The sequence below is a fragment of the Meriones unguiculatus genome, chromosome 18 (genome assembly GCF_030254825.1).
Source record: "Meriones unguiculatus strain TT.TT164.6M chromosome 18, Bangor_MerUng_6.1, whole genome shotgun sequence".
NCBI lineage: Eukaryota > Metazoa > Chordata > Mammalia > Rodentia > Muridae > Meriones > Meriones unguiculatus.
The window spans coordinates 65146491-65170457 of NC_083365.1; the positions used below are offsets into that span (position 1 = coordinate 65146491).

Below are 23967 nucleotides of genomic sequence, written 5' to 3' on the forward strand. Positions count from 1 at the left end.
AAGACCAGCTAGTCTACAGAGTGAGTCCAGGACAGCTAGGGCTACACATAGAAACCCTGTCTCAGAAAACAAAAGAAATAAATAAAATAAAACAAATTTAATTAAAAAAAATAAAGTTGTGACTCTCCTACTAGTCAAAAGTGACTTACAAATTAGGGTTCAGGATTAAGATGCCTCAAAAAGTAATAATAAAAATAAAGATTAAGGTGCCTCTTTTTCTTCTGCGCTCTCTCTCTCTCTTTCTCTCTCTCTCTCTCTTTCTCTCTGGTTTTTCAAGACAGGGTTTTTCTATGTAGCCTTGGCGTTCCTGGAACTCACTCTGTAGACCACACTGGTCTCTAACTCAGAAATCCGCCCGCCTCTGCCTCCCACGTGCTGGGATTAAAGGTGTGCGCCACCACTGCTTGGCATTGTGCTGTCTCTCTTACCATTTTTTTTAAAAATCACTCTTTTGGCTGGGCATGGTGGTACATGCCTTTAATCTTAGTACTCCAGAGGCAGAGGAATCTCTGAAAGTTCAAGGCCAGCCTGGTTCTATGTGGTGTGTTCCAAGACACTGTAGGAACCTATATTAAAAAAAAACTCACATTTTTTGTTTATTAACTTATCTGTGTTTATATGCATCAACAATTAAGTGTGTACAGAGCTCAGAAAACAACTTCAAGAGTCTTTTCTTCCCTTAGCCATGTGGGTCCCTGGGATCCAACTCAGGCTGCAAAGCTTGGAGACAAGTGCTTTTACCCATTGAGCCCAAGCCAGCCTTGAATCTAAGCATAATTTTGAACATCTGATTCTCCGGCGGGTATATAATCCTCAGCACATATAATCCCAAATGCTGAGATTAGACATACACCAGAACACTCAGCTTATTAGCATTTCTACCATAGACAGAATGCTGCCTAAAATGGGCAACCTTGGATGCAGGCCAAGTCGGCTGCCTAGCTCTGCCAAGACAGAGTAAGAAAGTCCTTCATAGTTCTTACGTCACAATTATGTCTGTCAGATCTACTGGGCCAGAGGGCTGAAGACGATGCGCCAACATTATAGAGAGATTTTGGATGACTGTCCAAGCAGCAAACTGTCTCTGTCATTTTTTTTTTCTTTTTTGGAAGCTGCTTGCCTGCACTTCCTCAGGTAATAATTTTATTCCTTCTCAAGTCTCTGATGAGGTTGAAGACTAGATAGTTAGAGTTTTACAATTAAGCTTAGTTGCTTAGGTGTTAAGAAAATATTTTAAGGTCTAGAGAGATGCTTTTAGGTTCTATAGATACAAGATAAGTTAGAGAATAATTTGGATACAAAACTTTAGACTCACGAAGATAAATACTTTCTTCAAGGTTGCTAAATACATATAGTCTAGACATTACATATGTAAGTTTTACCTATTAGGTTTTTATAATTATTTTATAGTTGTTCTTACTGTTTATAGTTTTTAATGACCTTTTAATTAGACAGAAAGGGGGAGATGTATACAGGTGTTAATGGCTTGACCCCCCAAGAGTCTTACTGTTAAATGAACAGTCCCTCACATATACCAAAATGATTCTGTGTAACCTTGCCTCCAAAATTATCCATGAATGACTAAATAAAGTTGTCTATACACCTGGGCAGGACAGAGTAGCTTAGGAAGTTTATATCTGTCCAGGCCCATTTCTCCGTGTGGTTACATTAGGGTTAAATTTCAAATATGAACTACAGAGCATCACATTAACATCACAGAGGTGGGGGTGGGTTGAAAAGACTGAGGGAAAGGGGTAAAGGAAAGACTGCCCTCACAGGGTGCTCCAGGAGGAGACCAGAGTGAGTGGAGATAGCAGGTTCGAGAATTGAATTCATCTTATCACAAGTAGACTGTAAGCCCAGCCCCGCTTAAGTTCTGAAAACAGCACGTCTGTCTTCCTCTTCTGTCCTTAGCAGGAGAGTGTGCCTGGCAGGCAGAGGCTCTGAGTTCCATTCCCAGCATGAGAGGAAGGGAGGGAGAAGAGACGGAGGCAAGAACTTCATTCTACTTATGTGGTGTCATTGCTGGTCTCTGCCCCACTCGTCTGCCAAATCTCCAGGAAACACAGCCGGTACTGAGACACTCGCATTGGTTTTTTTGTTTTGGTTTGGTTTTTTCTGTGTATATGTACGTTCATGTGTGGCATTCATGTGGGTGTACAGGTGTATAAGTATGTCATTCCTCAGTCTCCTTCTACCTTTCATTCAGACTAGGTCTCTCCTTGGCCTGAAATGTCTCCAAATTGGTCAGTCTGGCTAGTTCCAGCCAACATGTTACTGTGTACCATCTCATCACTGGGAATACCAGAAAGAGCCACTGTGGCTTTTTTACTTGGGTGTGGAAGATCAAAATTGGGTTCTTTTGCTTGTGAGAAAAGCACTGCTACCACCTAAGCCATCTCCCCAGCTCAAGGCCTTCTCTTAAAAAAAAAAAAAAAAGTTATTTCAGGGTGAGGGGAAAGGGGCCTACAGGCCATACCATGCATGTGGAGATCAGAGGACAATTTCTTATGAGCCGGTTTTCTCCCCCACCACTGAGTGAGGTCCAGGGACCAAGCTCAGGTTGTCAGGCTTGGCAGCAAGCACCCACTGCCCCAACCCCACACCTCAGACTGATTTTTATGTTACGTGTGTGGATGTGTTGGCTGTGGATCATGGCAATGCTTGCAGTGCATACAGAAGCCAGAAGAGAACAGAAGTTAAAACAGTTGTCACCATGCGCTGGGGCTCAAACCCAGTATCTGGAAGAGCAGCTCTTAATGGCTGAGCCATCACTGCAGCCCTATCAAACCACCACAGGGCAAACATGAGGACCAGAGTTTGAATCCCTGGTACCCGTACTTAATTAAGTTGGGCTGTCTTAGTTTGGGTTACAATTGCTATGATTGAACACCATAACCAAAGCAACTGGGAAGAAAACGGTTTCTTTGGCTTATGCTTCCACATCAATCAAAGTCCATCACTGAAGAAAGTCGAACCAGAACTCAAACAGCGCAGGAACCTGGAGGTTGGAGCTGATGCAGAGGCCATGGAGGGGTGCTGCTTTCTGGCTTGTTTCTCCTGGCTCACTTAGGCTACTTTCTTACAGACCCCAGGATCACCAGGCCCAGGAATGGCGGCACCACAATGGGCTGGGCCCTCCCCTTTCAATCACTAGTCAAGAAAATGCTCTCTGGGCTTGCCTCCCAGTCAGCCTTCTGGAGGCATTTTTTCAGCTGGGCTCCCTCCTCTCAGAGGACCCTAGCTGTGTCAGCTTTACGTGAAAATAGCCAGCACCAGTACATCTGAGTAGCACTCATATTTCAGCTGCATACTGAATCTCTTGCCCATTTACATATTGTTTCAGCACCCCTAACATCTTTGTGGGGTATTGATAACATGTATGCAGGTACATTTACATGTGTAGAAGTCAATATGTTTCTTAGACGCCATCTCCTATTTCATTTCTGAGGGAAAGATGTGGTCTCCTACAAACCTGTAATTCTCGAGGTAGACCAGGCTGGTTAGCCGGTCAGTGAGCTCTGGGACACCACTTTCAGTCTCCCTGGCATTGGTATTGTAAGTACACACTGCCAAGCCCAGGTTTATTGAAAGTGCACACTGCCAAGCTCAGGCTTTTTAAATCTGTTGAGACTGCGTCCTCAAGTTTGCCAAGGGTGCTAATTAATGTTAGTTGTCAACTTGGCAGACTCTAGACTCTCCTAGAAGATGGGCCTCTGGGAATGCTTCTAGGGGTTATCTTGATTGGGATGAGGAGGGAAGAGCCAGCCATTTTGGATTCCAGGCAGCTGAGTACTAGCATGGATTCATTCTGCCCCCTGCTGGTGAAGGAGATGTGAGCAGCTGCCTCCTGTGACTCTGACTTTCCCACTGTGATACATGTATCCTTGATGTTAGAGCCAAAAGAAACCCATTCTTTGTGGGTTGTTCTTCTCACGGTATTTATCACAGAGAACAAGAAACATAAGACACAAAGTCTTAGAGGAAAGCCAAATCTTCCTCTTATTTTCATATTAATTTTAAAGATGTTATACCCATTTCGCGAGCCCCCAAAAGATCTCCAGGAATCGACTCCGTTGCAAAACACATGAGGGTCTCTTTATTGAAAATTACAAGCTGCAGCTTGGGCTACACAGCCCCACCGCCAAAGTGGTGGGAGCTGAGCACGCCGTGCCCAGGTTAGTTGGGTGATATATAGATTCTGGTTCCTCCCAGCATGCCCAAGGCAGGGGCGATTCCTGCCTGGCAAGCATCTATTGGTCAAAATGCTACATTTTGAATTGATTGGCTATAGGAAGGTCCCCAGACCATAATGACCTGGTGTCCCTCCCTAGGGGGATGGGCCAGTTTCCTAGCAACTGTTATCTCTAGTAAGTGGGGAAAGAATGCAGTAAGGCAGTCCTTCCCCTCAGGGCATCAACAGACTTCTCCACCCACATAGTTTAGCCCTTAATAATAGCTGCTAATTTTTAATCTTTTTGGTCTCTCATTGACAACTACACCCAGCTCAGAGTTACATTTATGTTGGGAGATCACAGCTGTTTTTGGATTTCCTCTTGCCCTTTTTGGGCTAGGGAATAAAAGCACAGATAATCCGTGGAGAAAGTACCGGAACACCAAAGCTAAGGTTAAACCAGGCAGGCACCAGGCACAGCAGCACATGCCTGTAGTCCAGGCTGGAAGGCTCCAGCTGAAGGATCACTTGAGCCCAGGAGTACAAGGCCAGACCTGGCAATCCACCAAGATTCCCCCTTAAATCATAGGAATTCAAATTTTAAAGGGTTTTGTTAGGATTTTGGAACCAAACCTGCTTCTGGGTTGCCTAGTAACCTATGATGTCATCGTGTCGTCCTCCAGTTGGCCACACCTGGAAGGCATGGTTACCTTGCCCCTTAAAGGGACAACCCAACACGTGGTCTCTCTCTTGGCCGCTCTTGGTCTCTCCTCTCTTGGTCCCTTCTCTCTTGCTCCCCTTCTCGGCTTCTCTTGGCCCTCTCCCCTTTCTCTGTCGGGTACCCCTCTCTCTTTCTCCCCATCATGTCCTGCTCTCCTCACTCTCTCTCTCCACCTTCACCTAATAAGCCACTTTCATAAAAGATCTGTTGTAATCATCATTATGATTTAATTCATCCCCTTACAGGTTTGCTTCTCAGCTTAAAACTTAGGAACTTAAGGAAAGTTCTTCTCCAAGACAGGAAACACATACAGCTCACTGAACGTTGGCTGGGGTGCACCCCAATGGGCTACCATGCACACTCCCTGGGTTTCAATCCCAGCACTGAATAAACCAGGTGCGGTGGTGAAAGCCTGGAATCCCAGAGCTAGGGAGGTGGAGGCAGTGTTAGGAGTTAGAAAACATGTGGAGACCACCTGAACTCTAACGAGCTGCAGTTAGCTGAATTTTTATTTAAGCTGGCTACAGCTGTCCTCCATCCTGTGGTTGGGTTTGGAATTGAGAGGCCCAGCTAAAAGGGGAGGGTGGCTCTTAAAGCCAAAGGCCACAATTTACTCCTGCAGGTGGGGGAGCACATGCTGGGTCTTTGCACTCCTGGAATTCCTGGCATTGTCTTAATAGCATTGGAGTCCCCAGTGACTTCATTCCCTATTGGCTCTGGCTCCTATGAATCGAATCCTTGATTCTCATTTATTTAAGTTAAAGGCTGACATCTAACCATGTTGACCCTCCTTTTTATATGTAAGTAGCCAGTTTATGATGCACATGTGTGTATATGTGTATACATATATAATGAGGAAGGACATAGACCAAGAAGACAATAGGGCTTCCCTCATGGAGTTCCAGTTCAAGGGTCTTAGCAGGCAGTTTTCCTTACCTATCACAGCAGGAAGATCAAGTAGTTCAAAGTCATCCTTGGCAAAATAAGTTGAAGAACAGCACTGGATATATGAGGCCTTTTCTCAAAAATAAAGTTACATACAAACCCAACACGAATGCTAGCTCAATTGCCATCTATCTCTGTAAGAGAGTGCCTACAGATCCACCTCTTCATCACAGGCAATCGGCCCTGGGACTGAAGCCCACTGACACTTACGTGTGACCAAAAGCACACTGAATAATTATTCCTCCTACCTTCAGGATATATTTGACTCACCAGCTTCTGCCTCCCATCCTACACCACAATGTCACTTCCTGGCTTTTTATAGTTCAACAAGGCCATGAGTCTAGTCCACGGGAGCTGACCCTGAAGGTGATGTGTCATTTCCAAACCAAAGCATGTGTGGGTGCAAGAACTTCCACAGCTTTTTGGCTCCCCTTGTGACCAGCTATTGTCAGGTTTGTAGCTGTGAGGCTAGGGAACAATGGAAGCAGATCCCCCGCCAACCTGCACTGCACGGGGTCATGAGTCAGAATGAAACTACAGGCAATGCCTACAGATTCTGGCAGCCCACCTAACCTACCCTAAGAGACAAAAGTCACATGGTTCTCGGGCTGTGAAATGCCATATTATAAGTCTCTCAATCTGAGTTTGATCCCCAGAATATACTAGTGGAGAAAACTGGCGCCTGCAAATTGTCCTCCACTGCAGCAAACAAGTACTGGGAAGAGGACAGAAACAGATTTGTGAAGTGCTACCCTGTGCATGACTGAGCCCTGATCCCACAGCAGCCGCTGCTGCCTACAGTGGGCCTGCATAAGACAATCTATCAACAGTCAGTAATAGTAAGCCCATGTGTCAACCCCTTCCTGGCAAAACTGTAAGCTACTGATGGACTGGATTCAAGATATGCTGGCTAGTTTTATACCACCGTAACACAAGAGTCAGCTGAGAGTAGGCAGCCTCAGCTGAGAAAATGCCTCCATAAGATTGGCTGTAGGCAAGCCTGTAGGACATATTGGTGATTGATGGGGGAGGGCACAGCCCATTGTGGGTGAGGCCACCTCTAGGCTGGTGGTCTGTAAGTAGGCTGAACAAGCCATAAAGAGCATGCCAGTAAACAGCACTCCTCCACAGCCTCTGTATCCATTTCTGCTTCCAGATTCCTCCTCCACAGCCTCTGTATCAGTTTCTGCTTCCAGGTTTCTGCCCTATTTGAGTTCCTGCCCTAACTTCCTTCAGTGATGGACTATGATGTAAACCAGTAAGCCATATAAACCCTTTCCTCCCTAGTCTGCTTCTGGTCATGGTGTTTCATCATAGCAATAGTAAGGTAAGGGAGGCGCCCCCTCAGAGTCAGTATAGGACACACCCAGACAAAGGAGACTCATTACCCTAGAGGGGCAAGTGATGAGGAAGGCTGCAAAGGCAGACAACAGCAGCAGGACAAGCAGCTGTGTTTTTGCAGGAGTGGGTTATTAAGGAGAAAAAGGGGAGTCTGTGCTACAAGGAGTTGGTAAATCCTGATTGGACATGTTAGCCAAATAATTAAATTTGCTTGTTGGGCCTTGATGTTTTGTCCCAGGAATGGGTCAGTTGCCAAATAAGGGAGTGGACATTGGGAACTGGCTTTAGGAATGTCAGCTAAAGGTTTTTAACGAGGGAGGGGAAAAGGAGCCAAAACTTTCAGTGCCATGTTTGCAATGCTCAGGCCTGCTAGAGACCTTCAAGTAACCCTAACACACTAGGGGAGGGACAGATGTGAATTACAAAACAAAGCAGACACAAACCTGGGAAAGGGACTTGTGGGGATGTGGCTGGGGTGGGAGGGAGACAAGGTGAGACAGAAATCAGAATGCACTACATACATGCAAAAAACTGTCAGAACAAGTTTAATTGTTAAGTAAAATGTAACTCTTACCCCAAAAGCTCCCAAGACCGAATCTTTTACTGGTTTCTGTGACAACCACTCCCACTTTTCTGCCAAACTCTCTGCCTAATGGGCTTGTTTATTGTTTTTTTTTGTTCAGGGGGTGGTATACGGCATCTGCTTACTGTGTCCCAGTATGTGTACCTGTGTACAGGTGGAGGCTGGAGGAGAACGTAAGTGTCCTGCTCTGTCACACTCACCTTCCAGGCAGGGTCTCCCACTGCACCTGGAGTTGGCTGCCAGGCAATTCTCCCATCTCTCCCCAACGTCACTACAGCAACAGGCATACACAGCCACACCCAGTTGGTTTTTCGTTTTTGTTTTTTCTTGGTATGAGGATCTGAATTCAGGTCCCCAAGCTTGGGCAATTATCTACTGAGCTGTGTCCCCAGCCTCATGAGACCACGCCCTCAGCTGGGCTCTCTGCCCTCGGCCTGTGTTTGTTCACCATCACATTTCTCCATGCAGCTCGCCCACTTCTGACCAACCAGCTTAGCCACTACACCGCATCATCCCGAAACACTGAGGGTTAACTGCCAGTGAGTGGACCCTGCAGACCACATTCCCTCCCCACTCCCCAGCCAAATTAACTTAGCCTAAGTGACCCAGCCCATCCTCATTCAACCACGAGGTACTAGCAGTTTACACAGCTCCAACAGCGTGCTTGCAGAGTACAGGTTACTCTCTGGTGAGGACATTGTTTTTATTTATGCAGTGCTTACTACAGTGGCCTTGACAGTTACTCGAGTCAATGTGATTGGATCTGGGATCAATTAAAAGACACATCTCTAGTTGGGTCCCCAAGAGTATTTAGAGTACTTAGTCCCCAGGGAGGACAAGGGGGTTGAACAGTTTTAGGCACCTCTGGCAGCAGCCCTGCCAGCCTTTGTTCCCTGTTGGTGAATGCCTCTCTCTGCTGCTGCCATCAGCAGTCAACCTTCACTGGAGACAGACCCCAGTGTCCTCAGCCTTCCACTGCCCACTGACTACCAGCAGCTCTCCAGGAATCCTCCAGGCCTTTCTCTGCTGAAGCATCCAGACTTGGGGCACTTGTCTCAGACTCTGCAGGGTATAGGCAGCCACAGGTGAACTAAGCAGTCTGTATTATACAAGTAAGCCAATCTAATAACTTACTCATTCCAAGAATCCTGTACCTCTAGAGAACCTGAATACAACTGGATACTAAAAAATAAAAACTATTTCAAGCTTTGGAAAATCCCTCATGTCAGGAGTGGCTAGGAAGCTCCAGTTGAAAGAAAATCAGTTCACTCCAGATAAAGAAAGCTTCAGAAAAAAACCCAGCCAGGCAGCTCTTCTTCAAACAACCCAGGAGCTAGGATATGTCTTTCTGGGTGCCTTCCTCTAAAAAAACCAAACCAAAAACCTTGTATTACAGCTTTTTCATTGTATGTGTGCACATTAATGTGTATAGGGGGAGTCTATTCTCTTCTTACACCATGTGGGGTCCTGATAATTAAACTCAGCTCATACGGCAAGGTGGCACGTGTCTTCCCCTGAACCATCTCAAGGGGCCCTATGGTTTTCTTTTTCAGTTATTTTGTTTTTTAAGATTTGTACTGTGTATGCATGTATATCTATGTACGAGTATATGAACATGAGTGCAGATGCCCAAAAAAGCCAGAAGAGAGCATCAAATTTCCTAGAGCTGTAGTTACAGGTATTTGACCCACAGACTGACCTGGTGCTGGAAACTCAGGTCCTCTGAAAAAGCCATAGACTCTTAATTGCTGAACCACCTCTGCAGCTGCCCTCTCTGGTTTTCTAAAGTTTGAAAGCAGTTCTGAAGCTGGGACTGTAGATCAATTGGTAGAATGTTTGCCTAACATGCACAAAGCCCTGGACTTGATCCCCAGCGTGACATAAATCAAGTATTGTGGAACACACCTGTAAACCAGGCCCTCCAGAGGTAGAGGCAGGAGGACCAGAAGTACAAAGTCAACTCAACTACACAGCAAGTTGAAGGCCATTGTGGGCTACAGGAGACCCTGTCTCAAAAACTAAGTGAGTAAATCTGAGAGCTAATGTATCTCAATGGCAGAATGCACATTCTGCATATATGAGGACCTGGACTTAATCCACAGGTCATCCAAACAAAAAGGTATACTAAAGCCAGAGGCAAGGTGTCTTAACATCTTCAATTCAAATACCTTTAATTCCCTGGCAGAGGTGGATCACAGGCATCACCTGCACTTTCTGGTGCAGCTAATGTCTTGGCTAGTGGTATGCACATGCTTACAACTCCAGGCTTCTTCAGCCTCAGAGGAACATGAATAATTGATTCTCCACAGAGAAGAGTTTAAACAGCGGCGTACTACATTACAAAGAGACTAAGAACAGTTTTATTGCTTTACAAGCCAGCAACGAACACAACTAATTATCAACACGACATTTCTGAACTCTCATATGGAATCACAACACCAGAACGTACTTCTTCACTCCTGCAATTTCATTGCAGGTGCTAAAACTGAAGTTCAACAGTTAGGTACAGTGGCAGTGACCTAGAGCCCCAGCTCCTTGGCAGGCTGAGGCAAGAGGAGGGCTGGAGCCCAGGAGGTTGAGACCAGCCTAGACAACCCTGCAGGCGGGACACCACACCCTCTGTCTCTAAAGGGAAAATCTGAAACTTTTGGCAAGAGCTTTAATGCTGTCCAGCAGAACTCACACTTAAGCAACAAAGCAAGGACCTGTGGAACCTCCAGTCCCTGACTGACTGTGTAGCTGGAAAGCCTTCTATTCAGTCCAGGCTGTGTTATCACTAGCATTTTAAACAACCTTCTTAGACACTCAAGAGCCTATACCTGTACTCAGAAATGGAAACAAGGTGTGAGTTCCAGGCCAGCCTGGGCTATTAGCAAAATCCTGTCTCAAAGGCAAACTAACAAAAATAGTCTAATACCTTATTCTAATCCTGCAAAAAGATTAGAAAGCTGTCTACATGTCCAAGAATATATAGCAATCACAGCTCCTCCTTACTTCTTCCATCATGATTGGAAACTAAGAGTCTGCCTCACCCCATCCTGCTGCAGAATGAGGGGTTGAACCCAAGGCCTCAAACATGCTAGGAAAACAGTCACTGAAACCTAAGGCTAGCCTTTTGGGTTGGTTTTTGCCACAGGGTCTCATTCTGCCAGGGTACCCTCAAAACCTTGAACTTGCCATCCATCCTCCTGCCTCAGCCTCCCTGAGTACCTGGGAGTACAGGCCTGCACTTTCAGGCCCCACTTTCCAGTCAGTCTTTGGCCATGGCCTGATAAAAGCCAATGTCAAATATACCACTGGACAAACACAAAGCCCAAATTGCTATCGAGCAAAAGAGGGTGACACTTCTAAATACTTCCTATTAAACGGGAAATGCCAGTAGCTTCTTTTCTCGAGGGTGCAAAAACTGAGCTATTTTTTGTTTGTTGGCCTTTTGCAGTTTTTTTGAACTCCTAAGGATGGAATCAGTGCATCACACCTGCCAAACAAATCTACCACTGAGCTACATCACCAGCTGTGACTTTAATAATTTCAGTTCTGCCCCAAGAATGGCCAGATATCCACTCTTATGCTATCTGCACAGAAGAGGGATGGAGGAGCCCACAAAGTGTACACTGACTACCCTGAACTATACATTTAAAATGTACTGATAGCATCAAAACCTGACTTTCTTTCTTTTTTTTTTTTTTGAGACAGAGTTTTTCTGCGTGTAGCCTTGGCTGTCCTGGACTTGCTTTGTAGACTAGGCTGGCCTGAAATTCACAAGAGATCTGCCTGCCTTCACCTCCCAAGTGCTGGAATTAAAGGTGTGTACCACCACCACCTGGCTACATGGATTTCTTTTTTTAAAGCCAAGTTTTACTTTCTTCTACACCAAACAGCACTGTTAAGAACACTCTCCTCAGGTACCAATAATGAATGAAAGCATGAAGATGAGATCTAACTGACGGCTAGGAACTGGTGTTCTAATTTGTGAATACAGCACATGGGTGTTAGACCAAGTCAGGTGTGAGGACTCTAACTGCAACAGCAGGCAAGATATAAGGCAACCCCCAAAAAAAAGGTGCTCTACCTCGACAGAAGACATCACTATTACCGTAACAGAAGAGCTTTCTAGCCTGACCTTGCTGGTTCAGGCTGTACACTTTCATCTGCTATATTTTGATGGCAGTGAGAGAGTCAGAGCCTCTAAGTTTCTTGGCCAAAAAAAAAAAAAAAACAACTAATTTACAAGGCTTAAAATAAAAAGGGGAAAATAAAGTCCCCTTGCTTGTCAACCATTCTCCTTAAGTTCTATTCTCATACAGTATCCAGGCTACATCTGGGAATGGAGGATTAATTTGGACCTAGAAAACATCATGGCTCACTTCTGGGAGAATCACAAACAAGACAACAAACCTGTCAATCAATACATGAACAGTCAGGTAAGCAAAAAGGACTTTTACCAAGAGACCAACATTTACACTGTTGACAAATCAGTAATACAATGAAGTACACGGCAATTTCACTGAAACTTCAACAAAGAAAAAATTCCATCCATGGAAAGGTTTTTTTTTAAGATCCAAAAAGTTATTTCAATTCTGATACACCATACAGCTGGTTAGGAAAATAAAGCGCAGTGTTTAGCAACTGGTGTGCTAACTACAGGAAGAGGCACTGTGCTAGCCCTCCCTGGCAACTGCCAAGCCAGCAAGGCCAGCTGCAGGGAGAAGCTCCTATTTTTCACCACAAGCCGCTGCTGTCTCCTTATTGAAGCCGCGGATAGAAAGATCATAGACCACCTCCTCTACTTTCTTCACGTCGTACTTCAAGCCATCGTAGCGCTTCCTCAAGGAGTCGTTTTTCAGATTGAGAAGGCGGAAACCTGAATCCAGCTCATTGATGAAAGTGGAGATGTGAAGGGGCCGCGAGTAGTCTCCAGCAGTCACGCTGTTGACCGACAGCCTCGACTACACAAAGAGAAAGAAACTGACATGTCACTATGTGGCTTCTCCCTCGGCACCTCCCCCACTCACGGCTAGACCCTCATATCTAGACACCTACACTAATCTCCTGTACTCAAGGTACTAGCGAACCCCGCTAGAACTGAGACCATGTCTGTTACAAGTGCTAGATGTAATTAGCATCTTCTAAAATCTCTAATGCCTTTAGCTGGTATTGTGTTACGTTCAAGTAAGCAAATGTCATCTTCACAGCTCAGCAGCTACTGTACAGAACAGAAAAATGTCATGACAATTACAGAGACTGTTATCTTTTCAAAACTAGGCCAAATGACCACCTATCTATAAGCCACTACTGAGGGCCCATTTGGTCACCTACAATTAGTAACACAAACACAAGCCAAAATTAAATCCGTTCAATCACCTTGAAGGACAGGTACAATTTCAAACCCAACTGGATATCTCCATCCCCATGAAGCCTATCTACTCTCTCTGTCAGGCTTTCCTGAGCCAACGTTCAGTACATTCCAACACACACAGTACATTCCATTCACCCCAGCCACTAACCGTGCTGCAGCGCTTGTATTAAAGCTTGCTGATCAGCTGCCTCCAACAAGTCTGAGTTGGTGATAGAAGTTTTCAATGGGCTTCAGTATCACCTCTCCCTGTTTCCATATTGAGAATGTCTCAAATTTTCACTGACCCATTCTAGATACACCCTGAGAGATACCAAAACTGGCCCTATGCTAACAGCCACAACAAAGGCTGCTTTGTTTCGTACATTTTTACAATGCTGTGAATGGAACCTAGGCATTCTATATGTTAGGCAACTATTTGACCACAAAGCCACACCCCAGCTCCCAGAGAATGCTAAACAGAAACCGATGAAAATGTAGCTCAGTGGCTATATATAATGCTAGTGCCCAGCACGCAGGAAGCCCTGGGTTCCATCCCTGGCACCATATGAACCAAGTATGGTGGCTAATGCCTGCAATCACAGCTCTTGGGACGTGGACCAGGAATTCCTTGGCTACAAAGGAAGTCTGAGATCCACCTGGGTATATGAGACCCCGTCTCAAAAGTTATTATATACAGTACTTCAAACATACATCCTTGGATGGGCATGGTAGTGCCTACCCTTAATACCAGTATTCAGGAGGCAGAGGCAGGCATGAATTCTATGATCTAAACAGTGAGTTCAAAGACAGTGAGATAGTCTTAAACAAAAAAAAAAAAAAACAAAAACCCTTAACAGGAGTGGTTCACCTTTCCTCTCTATTCCTCCTTCTACTGTTTGTAACAACCATGAATTGCCAGACCTAAGACCTGAAAGATAGAAGGATCCAAGCCAAAGCTCAAATGAATCATCAAACCAGCCATCTGCTCCTTTTCCAACTCTGGGGACATGAAACAGTCTCACTCTGTAGTCCAAGCTGGCCTCCAACACCCAAAAATCACTCTAAATGATCCTTCCAAGTCCTAGGATTACAAGCCTAGCTTGGGGTAGTTTCTCAAAAACCCATAAAGTGGGACTAATGAGACAGCTCAGTGAGCATAGTCAAGTGCCACGAAAGCCTAGTAACCCGAGTTCCATCCCAAGAATCCATGCAGACAGAAGAGACTCCGCCAAGCTATCCTCCATCTCAACACAATGCCATGCACTCAACACACCTACACTCATATCTACATTACACACAAACACAGTGACAGCAAATCAAGAACAATGGGCTAGAGAGATGGGTCAGCAGTTAAGAGCCATCTGCTTTCAGGAGGACCTGAGTTCAATTCCCAGCACCCACATGATAGGTCAGAACTGTCTATAACTTCAGTTCCAGGGGATATGACAACTTTTCCTAGCCTTTTGGCATGCAGTGCACAAATATCCATGCAGGCAATACACCTATACATATAAAATAAGACACATTTAAAAATATTTCTAACTCTGGAGGCTATGCAGGCTCTGTCAAGTCTGCTCTTGACATATTTGTTTTGTCTACAAAATTATTTTTAAAGAAGAATTTAGAGAATAAGGATAAAATTATGCATTTAGCAGCTGAAGTGATAGTATACTCTTGGAATCCTGTATCCAGGAGGCTAAGGAGAATCACAAGTTCCAGGGTAGCCGGAGCTACAAAGACCCAGTCTTAAAAAAAAATCAAAGTAACCCAGTCACTGCTGTCTCACAAGAACAAGTTAGGCCCTACCGGACAGCTCAGTAGGCAAAAGTGGCTGCCACCAAGGCTAATGACCTAAGTTCCGTATCTCCAGGACCCACAAGGAGGAACAAGAAAACCTACAAGTTGTACTATGATCTCCACGTACACTCATGGCACATGAAACCACATGTGCATGCGCACATGTACACACACATACTAAATACAACTTTTTCATCCAAAATAAGATGGCCAGCACAAGGAATAATTAGGAGATTGTCCTCTGGCCTCCAGATGTACACCCGCTCCCAAGACTACCCCAGATACACACACACTCCTTACCAGCTCACTGGCAAGAATTAAAACTCCTGAGAGATAATCTTCCACATCCAGATGAAATCCTTTCTCCCGATCTGGTTCAACTAAAAAATAAATAAATAAATCAGAATAAAGGACAGTCATGATATGAAGGCAATTTAAGCTAAAGAATACACACAAATGCACGCGTGCACACAAATGAAAAACCTTTTCTAACTTACCAGGGTGTTCCCAACCTTAACTCCTCTACAGATGGCACTAACATTCTTCATGCTTGCCGCCAAGCCCGACAACCTCAGTGCAATGCTGGCAACTGACTGACATGATGGAAGGGACCCAACACCCAAGCTGTCCTCTAACCTCCACAGGGGCGTCACTCATCCCATGCACCCACACAAATAAGTAAAAGCAGACAGTGCCTTAAGGAAGAAAACTCAGAGTTGTCTCTCTGAACACACACACACACACACACACACACACCAGCATGAACACATATTCACAAACAAATAAAACATCCCCCATACACCAAAAACTAAGCTCATGTTCATGATCGTTCAGATCACACTGAGACACTTACTACCGAGAATCTCTGTAACCGCCTCTCGAGTCACCAGGGTCTCTGTTTCCAAATACACTACGAAGGCCGCCAGGAAGACCAGGCGCTGGAGCACAAACCGCCAGTGCTCATGAAACCTGCAGCAAAGGTCAGCAGGTGCCCGGTTAAGGACTGCTGTAAGGACACACTCAGTATGGCTCATCAGCTCAGAAATGGGGGAGGAGAGCAGAGAGAACAAACTACAAATGACAAGGGCAAGTGTCCTTATGAAATTTAATCACCTACCTCTGTTAAAAATTAATCTTCCCCCTACACTGAAGATTGAACACAACTGCAACTGTGTATCAACCTCAACATACAACTTTTTTTTTTTTTTTTGAGACAAGTTTCTCTGTGTAACAGTCCTGACTGTCCTGGAATTCACTTTGTAGACCAGGCTGGCCTTGAACTCACAAAGATACACCTGCCTCTGCTTCCCACATGCTGGGATTTAGGGTCATAAGCCACCACCACCTGGCTACAATTTATTCCTATACCTAATCCTAAATCACTAAATTATCACACAACCAAAAAGGAGTTTGTGTGCATGTGTGGTGGCACAAATGTAATCCCAGCATTGAGGAGGCCTCAAATCACTGTAGTCCAGAGGTTCAAAACCAGTTAGCAACACAGCAAGACCTGCCTTACAAAATCCCTCAACCTTGATTACTTGTACCATGCCTCCTGATTTTGTTTCTTCAAGGGGCTAAAGGAGGGGGTCTTTTGTTTTTCAAAATGTGATATCACTACATAGCCTTGGTAATCCTCCCACCTCTGCCTCTAAAGTAGTGAGATTATTGGCATGTGCCACCATGGATGGCTTCTGATTTTCCAATATGGCAAGCCAATTCAAATTATATTCCTCATTGGACATGGTAGCACACACCTGGGATGCCAGCACTCAGGAGGCTAAGGCAGGAGGCTCTCATGTCGAGGATGGTCCAGACTACATTGCAAAACTCTTGATTCAACAGATATTCATACAGACAGACAGAGCTGATCATTGTTGCACACACTTGTAATCTCAGTACTTGAGTGACCAAGGCTGAAAAATCACTAATAATTCAAAGCCAGCTCCTGGTCTACACAGCAAATTCCAGACAGAAGTACCTTGTCTTTTAAAAAAAAGTTTCTCAATAGAAGGACAAGGGTCAAGAAAACTAGCCGCAGGACAGATTGTAAGTGACCTCCAGATACAGAGAGTCTAACAGTCCTGCCGGCTCTACGGCTCTGGACTTTTTGCTCATTACCTTACCATGGTAATCAGCAACAGCTTGTTTTTTTGTGCTTGTTCTGAGACAGGATCTCACCTAGCTGGCCTAGAATTCACTGATACAGCCAAGAATGTCCTTAAACTCCTGATCCTCCTGCAAATGCTGGGATTAGAAGATGAGTCACTACACCCATCCTAAGCATTGTTTTTACATTTAAAGGGTTGCTAAGAATAAAACCCAAATAAGACTACGTGACAGAATATAACCTGCAGAATCTAAAATGTAGGCTAGCATATGGGATTCAAAAACAAATAAATTAATCCTTTACTCTCACCAGTGGCTTCCCAATCCACATCCTATACACATACCCATCCTACTTATTAACTATATACATCTTTTAAAAAAAATCTTTGGGGGCTGGAGAGATGGTTAGTGGTTAAGAGCACTAACTGCCTTCCAAAGGAGCCAGGTTTAAATCCCAGCACCCACACAACTATCTGTAACTTCAAGAATGGACACCCACATACAGATATACAAGTAGGAAAAACATCAATGTACATAAAATAAAAATAAATAAGTAAAATTTTTAAAAATCTTAATAAAAAAGAAAATCAGATATTTCTTAATTCTTATGTATCATAGTTCACAAACACAGAAACATAGTTGTTCTCAGTTTTGTTTTTTGTGGGTTTTTTTTGTTTGTTTTTAAGACAGGGTTTCTCTGTGTAGCCTTGGTTGTCCTGGACTCACCTTGTAGACCACATTGGCCTTGAACTCAGAGATCTGCCTACCTGAGTACTGGGACTAAAGGCATGCACCACCACAACTAGCTGGTTGTTCTCAGTTTAATGTCTAAAAGAATCAAAATCATTTTCCAAACTACATTTTATAATCACAATTAATAATATTTCTTCCCTACTGGTATACAAATAGTATAATCTTAAAATTAAGGACATTGTACATTCAACAATATATAACAATTTTGCTCACTATGAGGAAAGTGTAACGGACGTTTCATACAATAAAATGACATAGATATATTAGGTGTCTGTTTAAAAACGTTCAAAATCAAAGCAAAGATCTGGCTGTGTAGAAAACAAGTGCCCTTTCAATAGGGTCAAGTATACATATGCATGCAATTAGTGAAAGAAGAGGCCATGAATTTGAAGAAGAGGGGTTTATGATGGCTTGGAGGAAAGAAAATGAAAGGAAAAATGTTACAATCTCAAAAACAGTTTCTTTAAGTAACAGTTTCCAGCTGTGCACAGTGGCACATGCCTGTAATCCCAGTACTCAGGGAGGCAGAGGCCAGCCTGGTCTACAAAGCAAGTCCAGGACAGCCAGGGCTACACAGAGAAACCCTGTCTCAAACCGCTCCCAAACACTGTTCAAAAGTAAACAGAAATATTAAGATACTAGTTTCACTGCCCCCTTTATCAGTGTGATTTTTTTTTGTTCCTTCTACAGAGACTTTTACCCACTCATAAGTGATCATTCAATTCCTATTTTTCTCCTGCATTTCTTTAAACAAAAGCATAATTTCATGAGATAGTGCTGTTTTTCTGCACAAACCTGTAATACTGTTCAGCAGGAAACTTGGTCTTCAGGGACGTTAGATGTGTTTTTACCGTACCGAAATGTTCACGAGCTTTCAAGCACCTCTTTGGAACTGGTCATAAAGACAGCAAAATTTAATAATGAAAAACTTACCATACTGCAAACACAGTTCTTGCTTAATAACCCATGTAGTCTACTTGAACTTAACAATCAGAGACTAGTATTCCTCAGCTGTTATTCCTATCAGTCCTCAGACCCCTAGATTGCTTCTAGACCTCTTCTAGACGGTTTCTACCTCCCATGTGATCAACAAAGTGCTTTTACCGACTCTTCTCAGCTTGATAAAGTCCATATCATTACATAAACGACTTGGCTCAGATATCTATAAAGCTGTGTTAAGACTGCATCAAAAAACAACTTCAGCTCTTAGCTATGCTGACTGCATCTTACAACAAAGGTTTCCATGTCTAACTTAACATAGTAGAATCTCAACAAAGGGCTGCCTATGAACATGAATTTTAGAATGTTTTATACCTGTCACCTCATACCTACAGGTGTATATTAAAAGGTCCTCATCATTAGAAGTGTACATTAAAGCACAAACACAAAGACACATGTGCCAGCTACAAAGATACTCATTGAAGTCTGAGGTTCAGATGAGAGGTACACAACTGAGCCCCAACCTAAGCAACAAAGACTCACATCACAAACACACATACACCATACACACACCCCACACTTGCAGACTTACCCCATATATATTATATATGTATACTGGTAGTACAACTGCCTAAAATCCTCTTGATATATTTGTTTATATATATACACATGCACACACCATACACACACACACATCAAATAAAAGCTCTTTTACAAGAGGGAGTTAGAGAGATGGCTCATAGGTTAAGAGCACTGGCTGCTTTCCTGAAAGTCCTGAGTTCAATTCCCAGCAACCACATGGTGGCTCACGACAATGAGGTCTGGTGCCCTCTTCTGGCCAGCAGGAATACATGCAGGAAGAACACTGTATAAATAAATAAAATCTTTATACTAGAGGATTTTAGGCAGTTGTACTGCCAGTAGACTATCACAGGAACACAACATCCCTATTTAAACCACACTGTGCACAAGTGGAAAAGCAACCAAAATATCAGAATATTGAAAATGTCATAAAATTATCAAACCACTATTCTCTGATTTTCACTCACAAGAAAGAGAGCATAATGGACATTTCACACAGTAAAATGACAGATGTATTCTTTATGTCTTCTTAATGTAAAGTGACTTAGAGATTGACAGACTGAACAAAAACCTTCAAAATCAAAGCAAAGAACTTACTGTCCTGAAACCCAGTGCCCTGATGGACCCCTTGAAGCAGGGTCAAAATCTCTCGAGCAGTTTGTTCTAAGCTCTGCACAACTTTTCGTATTTCCTAGAGAGAATTAAAAATAAAGATCAGATAAACCAAGGTAATCATTACCACAGACTCCTACAAACATGCTACCACACCCTTACTCTAGTCACAACACTCAGGACCTTCGAAAGAAGGTTCTTCAGGTCTGCAACCACACTCTGTTCCAATGATTTCTTCTTCCAGTCACAACTAAAGGAGTCTCTAAAAAACCTTAGATTCCTCAGGTAGCCATGAAAGACCACCTGCTCAAGTACCCAACTGAGACACTATAAAAATGTACAGTTGGCAATGTAAACGTTTTCTATAGAACAAACACTTTAAGTTACAAGTGTTAACTGGTTTTCATTCATTTTACATTCTCTGAGCACATTTAGTGATGGGCATTACACAAACATCAGAGAAGCAATCCCTTCTAGGAGTTTAATAAGACAGGTAAACATTTGCTTAATTTTTCAGGATTTTAAAAGCTAACAGAAAACAGAATAGCAATCCTTTCCGCTGTTAGGTCAAGGTGAGGACTTTAAATTGCGCTCATGAAATCTCAGCATTGAAGACTACAGATTTAACTTCGAGGCCATTCAGGGCTATACACAGAGATCCTGTCTCAGGTACAAAAAGAAAAGAGTCGGCGAGAGCAGGAAATAAACTAATTCTAGCAAAAACAAACAGTAAATCCAAGAGTCCTCAGGGAAGACAATATCTGGAGCACTAAAGGAATGAAAAGGTAAATTCCAAAACACACACACACACACACACACACACATTAACAAGTGTAAAAGGGGATCAGGGAAAGAAACCGTGAGAGCCATACAATCATAGAATCTAGATTTTTTTTTTTTTTTTTTTTTTTTTGCATTTTATGTGGGATGGGGAAGCTACAGGAGAGTTTTTGTTTGTTTGTTTATGGAAAAGCCGCGAGGGCTTTAAAAAAGGAAAGGAAAGAAGCAGAAAAAGAGAGAGAAAGGAAAGAGGGAAGGAAGAAAACGGAAAGAAAGAGCGAGCAACCAATGCAGAAAAGGTGTGCTGGATAGCCCCCGGCATTAACGGAGTCTGAGACTGGAAATGCTGAAATAGAAAAAGTGACATTCAAAGAGGCAAATGATGCAAAGAAGCAGGAAAACAGTCGAATCCAGAACGGAGAGGCGGCCTAACCTGAACCCATCGGGCCCGAAAACGCGAGACCGAACAGGGCCGGAACAAGTGGCCCAGCCTGACTAGGGAAAGAAAAGGAGATGGGGAAGAAGGGGGCTCGCCTCTCGGATGTCCTGCTCGGCAGCCAAAAAGCCTTGCAGCTCCACGAAGATCTCGCTCACAGACATGGCGCCGGCCGCCCGACAATCAGCCAGCGCCCGAGCACCGTCGAAAAAGCACGACCCACAGACAAGCAGCGCACTCGCTCGCGACGCCCAGAGCTGTCTACCGCCGCGTCCACCGGCTCTGCGCCACCGCCGGCGCCGGGGTCTTCCCACGCCCGCGGCGCACCGGAGCCCGGGCTGCCCGCCGCAATGCCTGAGGCGCCGCGCGCAGAGCCCCGCGCCGCGCGCGTGTCCCGAGGCCCGGCACAGGACTAAGGGCGGAGCCTCGCCCGCCGCCCTCAGCTAGGCATCTCCGGAAACAGCCCCGCAGAGGGGCGGCGGCGGCACGTGGCCATAGGCCGGCTGATTGGCAGCTCCAATAGAGGAGGCGGGGCCGAGGGCGGGGACTCGAAGATAGGCATCTAGGGAAACAGCGAGGTTGGGGGGGCGCCCTCGCAGCACGTGGCTCGAAAAGGGCGGGGCCGGTGAGTGGCGCTGTTTGCCTGTGCATGTGCTGTATGTATACTTTCTTTATGTACTTCGAATGCTTCGCGTTCTTCTCAACAAAGAGCATGCATAAACTGAGTGTGAAAGGATACCTTGAGGGAATGCCATCCGATAAATAAAAATAAATAAGCCTATAATCTAAATAAATATTAATAGATAAAAATGTTATCTCCAAAAATGTCTGTTAATATAACCTGCAATTGATAAAAATACTTGCGCTCTGAAAGTGCTTCGGGGCTTTGAGGTCCTTGCACATGATCCGCCCCAACACTGCCCTGTCCTCCCAATGACTATCTTAAAGATCCATCTGGTCTTGAGCAATCTTAAACCGCCCAGAATTCACCTTCTATTTCCTGCAGCTGCTTCTCCACCTCCTTAGCAGTCCGTTTGCTCTCTGAACGAGCTTGGGTGGAATTCTGTGAATTATTTCTTTGAAAGGGCATTTTCTGGGGTGGAGTGGATGGCTCTTAATCATTGGAAGGCTTTAGCAGTTAAGGGCTTGTCACCAAGCCTGACAGTCTTAATGGAAAAAAAGAACCAACAAGTTGTCCTCTGGCCTCTTCAAGCGCGCGCGCACACACACACGCGCACACACACACACACACACACACACACACAGCGACTATATGTTTAATCTGTGGAGGTCACTCTCAAACTCTGCTCCCAACCCACAAAACCTATCTTAAACTCAAAAGAATCATTCTTCTTTGAAGAAGCAGGAATTAGCAAGATGCCACTGCCTGCTTGTACCCAAACTGTTTTTCTTCATGTGATGGACCCAGATGCCTCCTAACTTAGACGGGAAGGAATATTCCAAGTGCCATTTACCCTCAATATGTACCTTTCTTTGGAGGCTCTGACCGGGACTTCGATCGATACCTTGCTAGAGCATGGGAGCAGGCTGGCTCTTTTGGTCTGAAGGCTTCTCTATTCCAGCAATCAGTTTTGAGTTCCTCTGTTTTGTTAAGGTAGGTGTTACATCTCAAAAACACCTGGGACAAGTCTCAGCACCTGCGGCTTGGCTCCCCCGTACTTCTCATCCTTGCCTACCCTAAACCTCCCCTTCCCAGGAGCAGGGCTTCTACTCCCCACCCTCAGCCCCCAGTAGATCTTCCCTATATAACTCAGCCATAGTTGCGACACCTTTTCTTAAGGCTCCTGGCTTGGCCTTGGGCTGTGACTCCTCTCTTGGTCCACTTGCTTCCGCACACCCTCTCTGTTCCTCTCTCACTCTCCCCACCTCTCTCTCCTCTCATGGCCCGGTTCAGTGTGGACTCTTCCAGATGTCCCTGGAAGCTTTCTCTTTCATATCTAGAATAAACCTCCTCAACCATACCTTGGAGCAGTCACATCCTCATTTTTCATTCATCAGGGTCTTAAATGGGCTGGTGCTGAACTCATTATGTAGCTAAGGATGGCCATGAACCTCCTGCTCTTCCTGCCTCTACCTCCCTAGTGCTGGAGTGTCTACCATGGTCCACCATGCCCATCCTAAGTCACCACTTGATCAAATTCCCATGTCTGCTATTTTATTCAAGTACCTTTGGGGAAAGTTTCCAGAAATCCAAGTTCAGGGACATGGCAGACATGAGGACAGTGGCTCTACCAACAACAGTTGGTTGGAGTAACTTGTGGATGGTAGGAGGATAAGGGCTTCGTTCTCTGCTGAGTCCTTTAGCCCAACAAGTAGACCAAACTGGTGATCTGGTACCAATATCCACTGGCTTCCTAGCTGGACCACACCAAGTGGCGGTAACTGTATGCAAGCCCAGGAGCTGGAGAATACAGGCAAAGGGTTGAAACCTGCTGGGACCTGGGACCTCCCCTCAGGCAGTAAGGGCAGCAACTGGAAGTGTGTCTTGAGATAACTTTCTTTTCCCCTGAGGGCATGGCTTCTCTTATCAAATCACCAATTACTACTGCTTATCTCTAACGGTGAAATCTAGATCTCAGAAACGTGCTCTGGAAAGGTTTCCCACTGTCATCCCGGCCACCATGGGCTGAAGCAGAAGGGTCCCTGGAATGAAAGACCAACCCGAGAGCACTGGGTGGTATCTCAGAGGGCGGTTTTAGCAGAGTAGCATTGCAAGACCCCTTTCTAGAGGGGTGCAGAGAGGGTAGGTAGGCCAGGTGTGGTAATGTATACCTGTAAAACCAGCACTTTTGACATCAGGGCAAGAGGATGAAAAGGTAACGGACTGTCTGAGCTA

The 23967-nt window shown here is 44.7% G+C and overlaps 1 protein-coding gene and 1 pseudogene across 2 annotated transcripts; both read right to left on the minus strand.

Moving 5' to 3' along the window:
• LOC110546420 (survival motor neuron protein-like) overlaps nucleotides 1-8020 on the minus strand; it is a 32547-nt pseudogene extending 24527 nt beyond the window's left edge.
• Nucleotides 8021-10097: 2077 nt separating this feature from the next.
• Tsn (translin) lies at nucleotides 10098-21549 on the minus strand. Of its 2 annotated transcripts, XM_021633253.2 has the most exons (6): nucleotides 21209-21540; nucleotides 19880-19973; nucleotides 18557-18653; nucleotides 15753-15868; nucleotides 15200-15279; nucleotides 10098-12713 (listed from the first exon to the last, which is right to left on the minus strand). In XM_021633253.2, the coding sequence occupies exons 1-6, from the start codon at nucleotides 21272-21274 to the stop codon at nucleotides 12480-12482; spliced, it is 687 nt and encodes a 228-aa protein (XP_021488928.1). In that variant the 5' UTR covers nucleotides 21275-21540; the 3' UTR covers nucleotides 10098-12479. The 2 variants fall into 2 exon arrangements, with proteins under 2 accessions (XP_021488928.1, XP_021488929.1); XM_021633254.2 differs by lacking the exon at nucleotides 15200-15279 and having other exon boundaries at nucleotides 12640-12713; nucleotides 21209-21549.
• Nucleotides 21550-23967: the final 2418 nt, after the last annotated feature.

Coding starts and splice junctions, on each gene's coding strand:
- Tsn (XM_021633253.2), bottom strand. CDS start 21,274: ATGTCTGTGAGCGAGATCTTCGTGGAGCTGCAAGGCTTTTTGGCTGCC. Junction 19,974..21,208: donor CCGAGCAGGACATCCGAGAG/GCGAGCCCCCTT, acceptor AATTCTCTCTAG/GAAATACGAAAAGTTGTGCA. Junction 18,654..19,879: donor GGGCACTGGGTTTCAGGACA/GTAAGTTCTTTG, acceptor CTTTATGACCAG/TTCCAAAGAGGTGCTTGAAA.